General features: G+C 33.2%; 1 protein-coding gene across 2 annotated transcripts; it reads left to right on the top strand.

Annotated features, from left to right (window-relative positions):
• Positions 1 to 1,147: 1,147 nt before the first annotated feature.
• On the top strand, positions 1,148 to 17,280 carry LOC127497072 (sodium- and chloride-dependent transporter XTRP3-like). 2 transcript variants are annotated; one of them, XM_051865226.1, is made up of 11 exons: positions 1,148 to 1,396; positions 4,671 to 4,811; positions 4,905 to 4,996; positions 5,799 to 6,026; positions 7,501 to 7,611; positions 7,702 to 7,943; positions 11,548 to 11,710; positions 12,179 to 12,383; positions 13,649 to 13,808; positions 15,107 to 15,272; positions 16,548 to 17,280. In XM_051865226.1, exons 1-11 carry the CDS (start codon positions 1,273 to 1,275, stop codon positions 16,719 to 16,721), a joined length of 1,806 nt encoding a protein of 601 aa, XP_051721186.1. In that variant the 5' UTR covers positions 1,148 to 1,272; the 3' UTR covers positions 16,722 to 17,280. The 2 variants fall into 2 exon arrangements, with proteins under 2 accessions (XP_051721186.1, XP_051721187.1); XM_051865227.1 differs by lacking the exon at positions 1,148 to 1,396 and adding an exon at positions 4,120 to 4,394.
• Positions 17,281 to 17,478: the final 198 nt, after the last annotated feature.

Raw genomic sequence — 17,478 nt, forward strand, 5'->3', positions numbered from 1 at the left:
CTACGTTTGCAAAAATGGAACATAATCTAGAACATTTTTTTTTTGCTGCTGCAAGGTGTTTATTTTTTTATTTGTTTTGATTTAAAAGTATTCATTTATTTTTTAATTTTACATTTGTTCAGAAATGTAAAATTTCTGAACAATTTCTGAACAAATTTCTGAAATGTAAAATTTCTGAACAACATGGAACAGAATGCATTGTTTTAGTGTCTTATTTTGTTTGTTTGTTTGTTTGATTGATTGATTGATTGATTGATTGATTGCTTGATCTTAAATTTTTACAAAAATGGAACAGAATCCAAAATGCATTTTTGCAAAGTGTTTTTATTTTTATTTGTTTTTATTTAAAATCATTTATTTACATGTTTGCAAAAAAAATGGAACAGAATCTAGAAAATCGAACAATGTATTTTGCAAGGTGTGTTTATTTTGTTTTTATTTAAAATTATTCATTTATTTATATTTTAATTTGACATGTTTACAAAAATGGAACATAATCTAGAATGCATTTAAAGTAATTTATTTTAAATTTACATTTGTGCAATAATGTCACAGTGGAACAGAATGCATTTTTGCAAAGTGTAAGTGTTTAATTTGTGTAAGTGTTTAATATCAGAATGAAACAGAATGGGTTGAACTTTTTTCCTGAAATATTTTAAACTTGACACATTGTCTTAAAATGCAAAATGTCTATTTCATGTGACTAACAAGCCCACAAGTCAAAAAAATATTTCTATCATGATCAACCACTTGGACGTCATTTTCAGGTGGTATTAGGGGAGGGACATTCTCATTCTAAGATTGTACATTTTAAATAGATGAACCTGCTACAAATATAGATGAGCCTGACAGACATGAACTAAAAACACTTTTAAAGCCTTGTTTATACTCAGGTTATTTCCGCTAGCAAACCTCACTCAAAGCTTGTTTTAATACCTCTGTTTATCTGCTATCGCAGTTATAAACTCAGTTTTTACAATATGCACTTGGCTCTTTTACAAACTCTGCAAGAAAAAAAAAAGACATGATAATGAATGTCTGAGGAGATAACACCACGATCAAACATTCACCTGAATTACGTAAATAAATTCAGCCAGTTAAACTGCGTCCCTCCCTCGTCATTAGAAAACTCCCACTTTACACTCCAAGTTCAACTTCACATTTACACACTGAAATATTCCCAGACTCTGTCGTTCACGGGGGATTTGTCTGTTTCCAGAGTGCAGTGTGACTGATCTCCTCCTGTTGAAGGACATTATCATCATCATCATCATGAGCAAGGAAGCCCGTCCGTCCTGGGACAGTCCTATGCAGTTTGTCCTGGCATGTGTGTCTTATGCAGTGGGACTTGGGAATGTCTGGCGTTTTCCGTATCTCTGCCAAATGCATGGAGGAGGTAAGATGATTAGTGTTTTACTTTTTCTCCTCATGCTTGCAGTGTAGACCTTGATAACAACAGAACTAAACAGAATATGTCCAGAAAAATTCTCAAAAAATTAATAGATTTTTTTTTTCTTTTTAAATCTTAGATTTAAAAACAACTCTACTTTGTGGTTGGTTCTTCATAAATTAAATTTAGCTGTATTTATAAATAATATCCATGGATGATTATGTATTTTACACTATATTGATTATCTATATCCTCCATGATGATGCAGACTCTTTAATAAAAGTTTAATCCTTTCAAACTTCTCTATGAAGGTCTGAACATTAGGAGATGAAATAAAAATGTTATTTTGTTCCATATTAACTGCAGTCTATAATAAAACATGTCAGTCATCTTATGCCTTTTATTTAATGAACAAACAATACTTCATGTGGCAATGGCTAAATGAACTAAATGAAGTTTCTTTACAAGTTAGATCAGGTAAAAATAATTGTTGGTTTAACTTAAAGTATTCTACCTGGTTGTCTTAAAATTTTGAGTTCATTGAAATTAAGAATTTGAGTTAATACAATGAAGGCTATTGGTTTAATCAACAGAAACTCAAAATATTATGTTATCTGAATCACATTAAATAGTTCATTATAGTAACAAATGCCAATATTTACTTTTTACACTGTGGTTGTTACTATATATTATTCATTAATAGCAATTACATTGATTTTTCTCATTTTAGTGTGTCATGTTAAGTTATTAAATCTTAAATCAAAATGTTTGTTTTTTTATGTTTGTGTGTGTATATGAGAAAATGCAGGTCTTTTCAGTTTTGTTTGAATGAAATTGCAGTGTGTTAGATAAGTGAAGTAAGCGTTTTAGATATTTCTCTCGTTCACTGACTCTTCAAGTGCAGACTGACAAGTGTAAAAGTGAACAAACGTCTCTGGATTGAACTCAAGTAACAGTGTGAGATTGTACAGAAAGTCACAGTGTTAGGGTTTTATCGTCCGTGAACTTCATTGAGCATCTCATCCAGATTCTCAGCACATATCAGTTGTTCTGCGGTCAAATTTACTGTTGCAACTGAGATTTCCGCTTTACTTTTCTGAGGAGAAAACTGATTAGCATTTCTTCTCCGTTTCATTCGTCTGCTAAACGTCTCTGGTTATGCATTCAGTGCATCTTTGAGGAGCATCACCTGAATAACAATTCACAAACCTTTTGTTCACCGTTTAGCAATGTGATCAAAGTACAAACGTGAAGGAGGCGATGTTATGCGCAGTCAGTCACTGCTGATTTGCATGATGCTGTCAAATATTCCAAAATTCCTTCATTATCCAGAGTAATCCTGTTTTCCTGTGAGGATTAGAGAGAGTTAGAGGTGCTCAACACCGTTTCATATTTACACTGTATACAAACAACATGGAAAGTACTCTAATGTAACATGACATCCAGTAAATAAAATTTTGTTATTAATCGCATTATGCGTGACATAAATGTATCTAGCATTTGCATATTTATATTTCCAATTTTATATCATGAAAATCATTTCAAAATAGTGATTTCATGAATAATAACAAACTTTTTGATCATTTAAATCTATAAATTCCTGATATGCGCTCCTTAAATCTCTATTAACTGATCTGTAAAAGTCCTCCAATAATTACAAATCGCTGAAAAGTCATGGAAATTCTTTGGTAAAAATGCATGAAATCCATACAGTGATATTTTTCAGTATCAGTGATATACTATTAAAGTTTTTGTTAATATTTTGAATTAGATTTTATTTTTATTTTATTTTTTTATTTATCTTATTTTTTACTTGTTTTCATTTTAAATTTAGTTAAAGTTTTAGTCATTTTGTTGTCTTTTTACCCATTTTAATTAGATTTTTTTTAAGTATGTCTATATAGTTTTAATTACATTTTAGTTTTAGTTTATTTAGTTTTAGTTATTTTAGTACTTCTTAACCTAAATGAAAATTAGAAATGCTGCCTTGGCATTTAGCTGAAATAAAATAAGTTTGAAGTTTTATATATATGTATATATATATATATATATATATATATATAAATTCTTCATACAGTGGACTACCAGTAAAATTGATAAACATTTGGAACCAAAAATTATTCAGACGCTTTGACCTGACCATGTTTTGCTTAAGTGTTATCTGACATAATTAAGATTAATATTTTCTGACACAGTTTAACTCTGAGATCTTATCGTATTTTATTACCATTTTTTAAATCAATAAACTGTATTAATGAATAAATGTTCAAGGTGTCTGAATAAATTTTGGACTGTGTGTGTGTGTGTGTATATATATATATATATATATCATTTCAGGTAATGTTTATTTTCATACCAACTTATTAAAATGTTTTTTTTTTTTATGGTTTTAGTTTTAGTTAGATGAGTTTTAGTCCCTCATCATAAAGCCACACAAAGCTAAAGTGTTTCTGCTTATAAAATGACGAAATATACACTGACAAAGAGAGATAGTGAACTGGTTAAAGGCACCATGAAATCAAAATTGGCAGTACTTGTTTTTTTATGGAATATTGCAGTATTTATTATAAATGATTTATCCATGCACATCACTATTTTTTTTAAAGGGGACCTATTATGCCCCTTTTACAAGATGTAATATAAGTTTCTGGTGTCCCCAGCATGTGTCTGTGAAGTTTCAGCTCAAAATACCCCACAGATCATTTATTATAGCTTGTCAAATTTGCCCCTATTTGGGTGTGAGCAAAAACACGCAGTTTTTGTGTGTGTCTCTTTAAATGCAAATGAGCTGCTGCTCCCGGCCCCCTTTCCAGAAGAGGGCGGAGCTTTAACAGCTCGCGCTTCGGTTGCTCAACAACAACAAAGCTGGAGAATCTCACGCAGACAAAATGAGGATTGTCAGTAACGGTGTTCAGCCTTACATTGTTCAAACCGGAGTCGACACTGATGGAGAGACTCAGGAAGAAGTTACAACTTTTAGAATGAAACTGGACGTTTCTGAATGGTTAGTGGATAAATTTATATAGTTGCTGTGAAGTTGATTCAACTCATCGACTAGCATGTGCCGTCATGTTAATCTTTTGCGCAAATCCAGTGTTGAATTGACCCTCGTTTGTGAAGCAGTCCGGCGTAAAATGACGGCATGGTAACAACACTCTACTACAACAAAGGCCCTGTTTACACTGGGGAAGAAATAAAGATCACATCTTCCATTTCATGTTGACTTTAAAGTGCCATTCATTTCAAGTGTTTCTCTGAATGTGTGTTTGTATTTCTCCAGGTGGGTTTCTGATCCCGTATCTGCTGATGTTGGTGCTGGAGGGTATTCCTCTGTTCTGCATGGAGCTGGCCATCGGCCAGAAGATGCGTCTGGGCAGCATCGGAGCGTGGACTGCCATCAACCCGTATCTGGGTGGAGTGGGTCAGTGACCCGTACTTCATTTACGAAACATTTAATGCCATAAAATAATATGATATCATCTTTTATTCATGTGATTTGCAATGCATTGTACAGGTATTGCCAGTGTTGTGACCTCCATATACTTGTGTCTGTACTACAACGTCATCAACGCCTGGAGCTTCTGGTATCTCTTCCATTCATTTCAGGTTAGTCTACTAAAAAATAAATGTAGATGTTTCTATCCCATTGCTGATATTAAGAGATGAGGAAGGCTGATGGTTGAAGCCCACATTTTATGTGCTGATTTTGGGGGAAATTCTGCAGAATAGATTTAACCATGGTTAAATGTGGATTACACTTTTATGGACAGCTGAAGTATCAAATCCATCAAAATATGTTACACATGTATATGTTTGTGTATTTGTTAAGTATAATTTAATAATAGTGACTAGGATGCACATAAAAAGAAGTTAACATGTATTTTTCAGAATATTTTCTCAGAATGTAGAAAAATAACATTTGCTTTTGGAGAAATTGATCAAAATTAAGTGATTATTTTTGCTTAAATCAAGAAAAAAAAATATAAGATTAACTGAATGTTTGTTTAAAACTACATTTTTAAAAAAAAAATCTGTCAATGGGGTCAAACGATCACTTAATTTTGATCAGTTTCTCATAAAACAAGACTTTTGTCATGTTGCATCTAAAGTAAATGTATCAACAGTACATGTATTTTACTGGAAAACAAGACAGAAATATTGAGGAAGAAAATCACTTTTTGATGTGTAAACCAAACTAAACTTACTGGCGAATGCAAAAAATGACTAAATAATCTAAAAATCAGCCCAGAATAAAACTTTTCTTAGTAGCTTATAACTAATTTCTGACAGGAATTGCTTGACTCTGGTGGAACTACTTCATATAATGAGTATGATGGTGTAGTTGAGGAAGTATTTTCCCCATCTGTAGATCCGAAATGTCTTCATGTGTTTTATCATGTGTCTGCAGTCAGTGCTGCCCTGGGCCGAGTGTCCCGTCAACAGTAACCGGACGGGGTATCTGGAGGAGTGTGAGGTGGCTTCACCCACACAGTACTTCTTCTACCGCGAGACGCTGAACATCTCGTCCTCCATCGATGAGAACGGAGGCATTCACATGGGCCAGGCGTTGTGTCTCCTGCTGGCCTGGATCATAGTCTACCTGTTCATCGTCCGAGGGGTCAAATCAACCGGAATGGTGAGACTAACCATCTGATACTGGTGACCAACACAGGACCAAACCTGTCTGTTGTACAAAAGTTAAAGGATTATTTCACTTCAGAATTCAAATTTCCTCATAATTTACTCACTCCCATCCCCATGTCATCCATCCATCTTTCTTTCTTCAGTCAAAAAGAAATTAAGGTTTTTTGAGGAAAACATTCCAGGATTTTTCTCCATATAGTGGACTTCAACAGTTACCAACGGGTTGAAGGTCCAAATGTCAGTTTCAGTGCAGCTTCAAAGAGCTCTACATGATCCCAGATGAGGAATAAGGTATTATCTAGAGAAACCATCGGTCATTTTCTAAAAAAAATAAAAAATTATATACTTTATAACCACAAATGCTGGTCTTGCACTGCTCTGTGATGCGCCACGCATTACATAATCACGTTGGAAAGGTCACGTTACGTAGGCGAAAGTACCGCGGTAGGGGTACCTTTACCTTTTTTTGTAAAGGCCGTTTGACTTAGTCTTTGCACGTTCGCTTTGTAAACACTGAATCGGTACTTCCGCCTACGTCACACGTGACCTTTCCAACGTGATTACGTAATGCGTGGCACATCACAGAGCAGTGCAAGATGAGCATTTGTGGTTAAAAAGTATATTATTTTTTTTTAGAAAATGATCGATCGTTTCGCTAGATAAGACCCTTATTCCTCGTCTGGGATCGTGTAGAGCTCTTTGAAGCTGCACTGAAACTGACATTTGGACCTTCAACCCGTTGGTAACTGTTGAAGTTCACTATATGGAGGAAAATCCTGAAATGTTTTCCTCAAAAACCTTCATTTCTTTCCAACTGAAAAAAGAAAGACACAAACATCTTGGATGACATGGGGGTGAGTAAATTATCAGGAAATTTTAATTCTGAACTGAACTAATCCTTTAACAGAAATGTCCTCAAAATCAAACATTGAAATGTATTTAAATGTTTTAATTTACTAATTATGAACTTCTGAAATATTTTAAGATTAAGGATAAATTTATATAAGATTAAAGGCTTAGTTCTCCCAAAAATGAAATTTCTGTCATTAATTACTTACCCTCATGTCGTTCCACACCCATAAGATTTTCGTTCATCTTCAGAACACAAATTAAGATCTTTTTGATGAAATCTGAGAGCTTTCTGTACCTCCACTGACAGTCTACGCAACTGACACTTTCAAGCCCCAGAAAGGTAGTAAAGACATCATTAAAGTAATCCATGTGACCTAAGTGATTTAACATCAAGTTTATTAAGCGACGCAAGTACTTTTGTTTGCATGTCTGAGTTTAATATTTTGTAAATAAAGTGGTAAATAATGTTTTTTGCACAAAGTACTTGTGTTGCTTCATAAAATTGAGGTTAAACCACTTAAATTACTTTAATGATGTTTTAACTATCTTTCTAGGGCTTGAAAGTGGTAGTTTTATATTGTATGCAAATTAAATATGTGGACTTTCCTCCACAGGTCGTGTATTTTACAGCTACGTTTCCATATGTGGTTCTGATCATCTATCTGATCCGTGGTGTGACTCTTCATGGAGCCTGGAACGGAGTGAAGTACATGTTCACGCCCAAGGTAAGAGAGTCCTGCTCATTGGTGGCTTCTTTAATGATTTTCTGAGTGTTCAGTTGTAGTTGAGTGTTCATTAAACACACGTGTGTTTAGCTGGAGCAGCTGGCAAACCCTCAAACATGGATCAACGCTGCCACTCAGATCTTCTTCTCTCTGGGTTTGGGCTTCGGCTCTTTGATCGCTTTCGCCAGTTACAACCACCACAACAATAACTTTGAGAGGCAGGCCGTCGTCGTGTCACTCATCAACAGCTGCACGTCTGTGTTCGCCAGCATCGTGACCTTCTCCATCTACGGCTTTAAAGCCACGTTCAACTACGAAAGCTGTTTGGAAAGGTGAGATGCCAGCGACGTTCTAACATATGTCAGGTTTAGTCGATCTGTGATCTCATCAAGAGATGCACGAACACAAACCTCTTGGGTTTTATGATGTGCAGAATGAATGATCGTTCTCTCATTATTCCATCAAACATTAAACTGAATGTTGGCAGTCTGTTCATTTTACGATCTCTTGGCTTTTCACAGAATGTTTTAGGACATTAAACTGCCATCTATGGAGAATCATCCATCGATTATTAACAGAACTAAATGGAAAGAGAAGACCATGTTATGAAATCTGCACTGCAATTGCAAAAAATAATTATGTTTTTCCAAAAATAGGTTTCCAAAAAATATGTATCAATGAAGTAAAATCATTAAAAGCCTTCCTTCCGCTAGAAAAAATAGTCCCTGACCGTGAACAGCAACAGAAGTTACATTTATTACGCCATTAGATGGCGGCAAAGATTGTTTTTATGAGCGAGTCACTCAGTCGCAAAGACTTTTATATTGAAACTTGTTGTGAACACGGAACAGGACGCAAATGACAAATGCTTTGACTAGCGCTGTTAGTGTCAGCAGGGCACGGAAAACCTATTAAATGTTAAAAGGACAAGATCGCAGCGGACATTCAAATTTTCTATTTTTTATTGTATACATAGGGCTGACCTGAAGCGAAATGCTAAATCTGAATGCAGGTAGCCTACACTTGCTCACTCTATATCTCTCTCACAATACATAATGCAGTAAGCTTCAATAAACAAAATCAATTGGGAACAAACATGTTTACGTTGTTAAGAGTGGTTGCTAAGACTGACGCAGCAACATACACACTGAGTGGCGCAGCGATACTTATGTAATGCGGTCAGCTGCAGGGTTGCCAGGTTTTCACAACAAAACCTGCCTATTTGCTCCTCAAAACTAGCCAAATCGCATTTCAGGAGGGTCTCCCCTGGTAAAATTTGCATTTCTGGGGCTAAATATCACGTTATTTTGGTAAATTCAACCCGCGGACATGAAAAACAACACTGGTCAGCTGTATGTTTTCGGGAATTTTACAACGGTTTCAAACGCGGCTCAACCAATCAGAAACAAGGGTCGGAACTATCCGTTGTATAATATCAATTTTGGTCGAATTTGAGTTTTTCACAAAAATGAGTTCATTAAGCCCTCGTCTAGCGATGCTCACAATGCTCCAGACAGCAATTAAACATCTAAAAGTATCTTTATTTGTACGTTTTCTGAGAGGAGTACCTTAAATTTCCATGAAAAAAAGCCGTTTTTCTCTGCTCGTTTCTCGACGACTGTCGCTTCCCCTCATCACAAGTTTGGTATCGTTTTAAAGCGCAGCATTCCAACTTTGTGAATACTCATGGCAAATTCTCTATGGCATGAGTCTGAACCAATGAAATGTGATTTTCAAACTCATGCTGATGTAAACAAAACGATCTTACTCACGCTGACTGACGGATCCGAAGCGAGAATCCAGAATTACACAGAATTACAGTATTTCAAAATATCTGTCTTGGCGAGTATTCACGCAAACATTATCTGTTATGTCTTAAGTGAACGTTTAACTGTTGGGGGAAAACATCTGATGTGTAGCATTAGATCCGTGCAGGTCTTAATATATAGGTTTGTTTCATTAATGTTAATCAAACAACTGTGGTATCATGGAAAATTAAGTTGAATATTGTTCTCATAGATATTTGCTTTTGACTTGGTATGTGCCAAACCTTTGATTTTTCTCAAAATTGACTTTGCTATTGATTTCAAACAGGTGTAGCTTATTAATTTTTTTGTCGGATTCCAACAAATCATACATCATTTTTAAGATTTTTTTTTTTTTTTTTTTAAACAGAGAATGTGAAAATAACAACTCATTTTTGAAAATTTGCTCATTGCTACTCATTTTGCCAGCGCGGGTATTTTTATATTAGGGATGCGCGATATATCGAAATTATCGCAATATCGCAAATGTACATATCGCGATATGCATATCACAACGGCATGCGATATATGAATGATTTTAATAGGCTACTACAAAACGTTGCGAAAAGTCAGAGTTTTAGGTCAACGCATATAGCAGTGAATAGACTGGGCACACGACTGTTACTTGAACGCTATTTCAAGTAAGAATTTGTCCTATTGTATTTGTCCTATTGTCTGTAGTTATTAATTTTTAATAACAAAGATAAATAAATTAAAATAACAAAAATAACTAGTCGTCCACCCCTAGTTTCAGGTGTTTTTGTTTACCTGGATGTTCTTGATGTTAAGATTTAGGTTGATATAACTATACTTTGCACCTTTAATTAGATCAGATTTAATTAGATCAGAAGAATATCTATTTCCTGTTTATTTTAGTATGATCATTACATATATAAAATTTTTTTTTTTTTTAAAATAGCTAATAAAAATCGCATTTCTCTAGGGAAATCTTATATCGCAAGAAATATCGTTATCGCATATCGGATATTTTCCCAGTATCGTGCAGCCCTAGTTTATATGCAAACAGGCATCTGAATACCCCTATAAACTCGCTTGTTTTAAAGGGTTAGTTCACCCCAAAATGAAATTTCTGTCATTGATTACTCACCCTCATGTCGTTCCACACCCGTAAGACCTTCGTTCATCTTCAGAACACAAATTAAGATATTTTTGATGAAATCCGAGAGTTTTTTTTTTTATCTCCCATAGAAAGCAACATAATTACCATCATTCAAGGTCCAGAAAAGTAGTAAAAACATCGTTAAAATAGTCGACGTGACTACAGTGGTTCAACCTTAATGTTTTGAAGCGACGAGAATACTTTTTGTGTGCAGAATCAAAAATAACAACTTTATTTAACAATATCTTCTCTCCCCTGCCTTACTGATACACTGTTTATGTCCAGTGCTTCCAGGTTCTACGTCAGAAAGCCGGCTCAGTATTGGCCAATAATGAGCCGGCGTTCTGACACAGAACCTGGATGCACTGGGCGTAAACAGCGTATCAGTAAGCGCATCAGTTCTGATGCTCACATGCCCACTGTTGGCGCTTTCGGCAGGGGTCAGCATGGGCACCCTGACTGGTCTGCAGCTATACAGCCCCATACGCAACAAACTGCGATGCACTGTGTATTCTGACACCTTTCTATCAGAACCAGCATTAACTTCTTGATCAATTTGAGCTACAGTAGCTCGTCTGTTGGATCGGGCCACACGGGCCAGCCTTCAGTGTTATTCACTTCACCTGTCAGTGGTCATAATGTTGTGCCTGATCAGTGTATAAAACATTAAAACAGGCATATTCCAGAGGTGGGAATCTGAATTTGGGGAGTCAAAAACTCAGTCAGGCAATCAGATTGCACCACTTACATGACTCAGTACTAATATTAATATATTTGCTAAATTCCAAATGTTGATGTGCATGTAAACATGGTCATTGAAGTTGTCTTGACAGGCCGTTCAAACAGGAAGTCAAACAACAAATGACGACTTATAGGGACTCGGAACATTAAATTGTGATACAAAAAAATATTTTAACATCCACAAAACATCCTTCAATTGATGAAGCTCTTCAGATCAGAACACCCATTTTTGACTTTTTCTCTGCTGTTTGTGTTCCTCTGTTGATCCAGGATGAGGCTGTTACTGCTCAACACCTTCGATCTGTCTGAGGAGACCATCAGCGTTGAGAACATCAGCTCTTGGATCAGTCATTTGAACTACACTCATCCTGAGAGGTTTGCGGCTATCGCTTCGAAGATCGAAGACTGCAGTCTAGAGGCTGAACTGGACACGGTAAAGTCCAAAATACATTGCATTTACCCAAAATATATTTTAATATTGAAAATTTATTTTCTTGCCCTTTTGCCATTTGAAGTTTTAAATGAAATCTATTTAAAATTATATATTTTCTTAAGCCATGCTGTTTACAGCATGTATTTAGCATATATTCTACATATACTGTATGTGTATATATATATATATATATATATATATATATATATATATATATATATATATATATATAAAGCATGTATTAAGCATAAATATATATATATAATATATATATATATATATATATATATATATATATATATATATATATATATATATATATATATATAAAGCTCATTCTGATTCTGATTCTATATTTTGGCCAAAAAAAATCTATTTATTTTTGCCATATGAGCGAAGTCCTATATAAATCAAAATAAAAATGGGGATTATTTTTAGCTATCAGTATATTTTGATGTGTGTGTGCAGGCGGTGGAGGGCACCGGTCTGGCGTTCATCGTGTACAGCGAGGCCATTAAGAACATGCCTCTGTCTCAGCTCTGGTCTGTGCTCTACTTCATCATGCTGCTGCTGTTAGGGATGGGGAGCATGCTGGGAAACGTCACGGCCATCATCACCCCGCTCGGAGACCTCAAGTTTCTGTCACGCACCCTCAGCAACGAGACCATCAACGGTAAGAAGGACACGGCAGTCTTCTGTTTAGACAGCTGGAATTTCAAGATTAATGCTGCTCTGTCACTGGAACAAGCAGGTTAAGCAGGTAGATGCCCTAAACACACCTTGGACTGGTCAGTCATGTAGTTTGAACTAGTTTAACATCAGCTATGCTGATTAATTGGCTGATATGTGGCCACTTTCAGATTACTGTCAGGTGAAAACCTTGTCGGCTTCACTGATTATCAATGGAAAATGTTGATATTTCAAATATTTGCATTGAAATTTGAGTGAATATTGTATTAAAAATGTTTTCTATGAGCCTGTATCACAAAACCATCCCAACATTCTTGATGTTGCTTAATTGTTCATTAATTAATTAATTCAATTAATCATTCATCCATTTATTTTAATTTTTTTGTTTTTTAATTTTTATTTATTTGTTTTTATTTTATTTGTATTACAAAACCATCCGAATATTCTTGATGTTGCTTAATTGTTCCTTCCTTCCTTCCTTCCTTCATTCATTCATTCATTCATTCATTTTTATTTTTAATTTATTTTTATTTGTATTACAAAACCATCCAAATATTCTTGATGTAGCTTAATTAATTCATTCATTCATTCATTCCATCCTTCCTTCCTTCCTTCATTCATTTATTCATCTATTTATTTATTTATATTTATATTTGTATTACAAAACCATCCAAATATTCTTGATGTAGCTTATTCATTCATTCATTCATTCATTTGTTTTTATTTATTTTTATTTTATTTTATTTGTATAACAAAACCATCCAAATATTCTTGATGTAGCTTATTCATTCATTCATTCTTTCATTCATTCATTTGTTTTTATTTTATTTTATTTATTTTATGTTTTACAAAACCATCCCAATATTGTTGATGTTGCTTAATTGTTTCATTCATTCATTCATTCATTTGTTTTTATTTTTTTGTTTTTTATTTATATTTTATTTTATTTTATTTGTATTACAAAACCATCTGAACATTCTTGATGTTGCTTAATTGTTCATTCCTTCATTCATTCATTCATTCATTCTATTTATTTTTATTTGTTTTGCAAAACCATCCCAATATTCTTGATGTTGCTTCATTGTTTGTTTGTTTGGCAGGGGCAATCCAGAATAACCTTATTACACGATAGATCAGCAGATGCTCTTCATATTTTTGCTTCTTTCTAATACCTAAGCAAAATCATGTTTATGTGTTTCATTCAGTCTAGTCTGTTTTCTGACTGTAGTTTCCTCTGGTTTCTGGCAGGTCTGGTGTGTCTTCTCTGTTTTCTTCTGGGTTTCGGCTTCACCAGCCGCTCGGGCAACTATTGGTTCACCATCTTTAACGAATACGCGGCGACATTTTCTTTGCTCTTCATCGTGTTCATTGAAGTCGTCAGTGTGTGTTACATCTATGGACTGAGACGGTGAGAAATTCAATGGCTCTTTAGTGTACAGACTCCAGTGATGAGGGCTCAATTCACTTTAACAGCACAAACAAGGTACAAAATAGGGTGCAAAACTCTTAAAAAGCTATTTATTTTCTTGTGTTTTTCTTGTCAGTAAAAGTCTTCAGGAATCCTTCCAACCTCAGAAGGTCAAATTAATATTTTACATTTATATGAGTAAAACAGTTTCCTTCAGGACTAAAGTCTGCAGCATTTAAACTCATAATACACTTACTGTTTCATAATTTTTCATTGTACATTACATAATCATCTGTAAATGTGTTCATAAGCTCTGCACGGTTTAAAACTCTTTGAGGATTATAATAATGCTTGTTATTATGGGTGTTTTTCATATATACATTTTTATTTTGGAAATTCCTGAACTGAACTGAGAACGCTTGATGGAAAAAAAAAAAAAAACACCTGAGAAGATTCTGAAGTGTTGAATTGATTTGCAGTTTAGTAAATTTCACTGTTTGACAGGAAACGTTCTCAGAACTTAAGCTAACGTTCTCTCAAAGCTATGAACAGACGTTCTTCCAGTAATGTTAATAAAACATTTGTGCAAAGTTATCTCCTCTTTAATAATGTTCTCAAAATGTTAGCACAAAAACATTATTTATACATTGTTCATGGAACATTTTTAGCTAAAACATTGGAAATGTTTTTGAAATGTTACTAGTTTCGGAATGTTCAGAGGACATTCAAAAGTAACATTCTCAGAACTTTTGCTAAATGGAATGTTCCCTTAACATTCACATAACCAAGAAAAGAGAACATTCAGAAATAATGTTTCTATAACTTTATGGGAATGTTAGCAGAACGTTCCGATAACATATGTTTGTTAGATGAGTTTCCTGTTTAACTCAAATTCACACTCATGAATTAAAAGAAGAATTGAATTCTGAAATGGCACGAAGTTGTACAAAATGTGGGTAAAGCTGTGACCTGTTCATTAAACATAGTGATAAAATCTCATCATACTCAGGCAAATAGTTAAAAGACCAAAATATTACATTAGTTGCTTAAGATAATATTATAATGAAGAATTGTTAGTCATGCGCTTTCAAATACTTGTATTTAACCCTTAATATTGTTTGTACTGATGAGTATGACTGAAACCTGAATGCAATATATGGGATATATAAAATATTACCTATGCCCTTATATTTTTTGTTCTTTGTTCTTTTTTTCTTCCGTGAACCTTGTTAAACTAAAAAGATTTTCATGTCTCTGATGATTTCGATGTTTGTACTGATGTTGTTTGTCATTCACAGGTTTGAAAAAGACATCGAGGACATGTTGGGGCATCGGCCGAACTGGTACTGGAAGGTGATGTGGGCCGTTATCAGTCCGGTGCTCCTCATCAGCCTCTTCATCTTCTACATCATCAACTACATCCAGGGCGGCACACCCACCTACCAGGCCTGGGACAAAGATCTGGTACGGCAACATTCAAACTGGGCTTCATGAGGAACCTGCAGGGATTTATGAGTTGATGACAAACTGATATTTAATTAAATCATGCAAATGTAAAATTTAAAATAAAAGCAGTCAAAATAAAACAATTACTAAAGATTAAACAATAAAAATGTAAAATCGAAAGAAATATCAAAATAACCACTCACTAAAAATTACTTAAATTATAAAAAGGTAAAATGAAAATAAATAATTTTAAAATAACCAAATACGAAAATAAACCGCATACTAAAAAATTAAATCATGAAAATGTAAACTTACTAAAAATTACTTAAATTATAAAAATGTAAAATGAAGATAAATAAATAAATAATTTTAAAGTACAACCATGTAAATAAAAACAATAAAACATTTGCAAAAAAATAAATAAATCATGAAAATATAAACTGTAAATAATTTTAAAATAAAACACTTACCAAAAATGACTTAAATTATAAAAATGTAAAACGAAAATAAATACTTTTGAAATAAAAACAATCAAAATGAAACATTTACTAAAAATGTAACCATGAAAATGTAAAATGAAAATAAAGACACTTACTAAAAATTACATAAATTATAAAAATGTAAAATAAAAATAAATAATTTTAAAATAAAAACAATCAAAAATAAATCACAAAAATGTTATTAAATCATGAAATGTAAAATGAAAATTATTAATTTAAAAATAAAAACAATTAAAGACACTTACTAAAAATTAAATTATTTTTTAAAAGGTAAAATGAAAATAAATAACTTTAAAATAAAACGATCAAAATAAACTGCATACAAAAAAATTAAATCATGAAAACGTAAAATAAAAATAGAAACTTAATAAAAATGACTTGAATTATAAGCTGTAAAATGAAAATAAATCATTTTAAAAGAAAAACTCTGAATAAATCACTTCATGAAAATCTAAAATGAAAATAAATAATTTTAAAATATAAAAAAAAATTAGACATTTACTAACAATTACTTAAAATATAAAAACATACAATTAAAATAAATAGATAATTTTAAAATTAAAAAATTAAAATCATAAAAGTATAAAATGAAAATAATGTAAAAATAAAAACAATAATCAAAATAATACACTCACTAAAAATGATTTAAATTATAAAAATGTAAAATGAAAATAAATGGTCTTATAACCAAACAATTCTAGGTTCAATTCCAATGAATGATCCATGAACCGTCAGCATTGAGCTCTTGAGTGTCAGATAAAGAAATAAGCGCATAATAGTGTTTGTTTCCCAGGGTAAGTCTGTGGTGAAGGAGTATCCGGTGTACGGTCAGGCCTTCATCGCTCTGCTGCTGTTGTCGTCGGTCAGCTGCGTCCCGCTGGCGGCTCTCTACGCCCTCTGTAGGAGGAAGCAGCGAGGAACGGCGATCCGTCAGCAAACCGTCAGCACTGCGTCCTCTGACATTTAAACTCAAAGACTCTTGGGAAATGGACATGTTTGGGACCACAGAGGCCAGAGCAAAATTATTTTTATTTTGTAAGCTGTAGAAATATATGAACATTTTCAGCTTTTGGTTGGTTGTACAATAGAGTTAGTTCTGAAAACTAGTCATTAGGACTAAAACATTTTTACATTTACATTTCCAACAGAAAATATGAAAATCATGTCTGGTAATGATTAAGGATGCTTAGAAAAGGACTGTTTTACATTATATGAACAGCAGATGACTATCCAATCACTGTGAACATCAAATATAACCGTATAAAAATGTGTAAAACTGTGTAAATATCTTTTTACATCAGAGCTTGTGATATTTTAGTAGTAAATACAATTTTTGTAAATGTCAAATCAATATTTTATACGACTAATTACCAAATGAGTGAATGTTTTCCCTGTATTTCATTATTTTTTGCTCTTGATTTATATATATTTATATACAGTATATCTTTATATATATATATATATACTGTATATTAGTGCTGTCAAATTATTAATCGCATCCAAAATAAAAGTTTGTGTTTACATAATATGTGTGTACTGTGTATATTTATTATGTATATATAAATACACATGCATGTATATATTTAACAAAAAATATATTTATATATAAAATATTTATATATAATATAAATATATATACAGTATCTCACAGAAGTGAGTACACCCCTCACATTTTTGTAAATATTTTATTATATCTTTTCATGTGACAACACTGAAGAAGTGAC

Source organism: Ctenopharyngodon idella, chromosome 16 (assembly GCF_019924925.1).
Source record: "Ctenopharyngodon idella isolate HZGC_01 chromosome 16, HZGC01, whole genome shotgun sequence".
In the NCBI taxonomy this organism is placed as follows: Eukaryota; Metazoa; Chordata; class Actinopteri; order Cypriniformes; family Xenocyprididae; genus Ctenopharyngodon; species Ctenopharyngodon idella.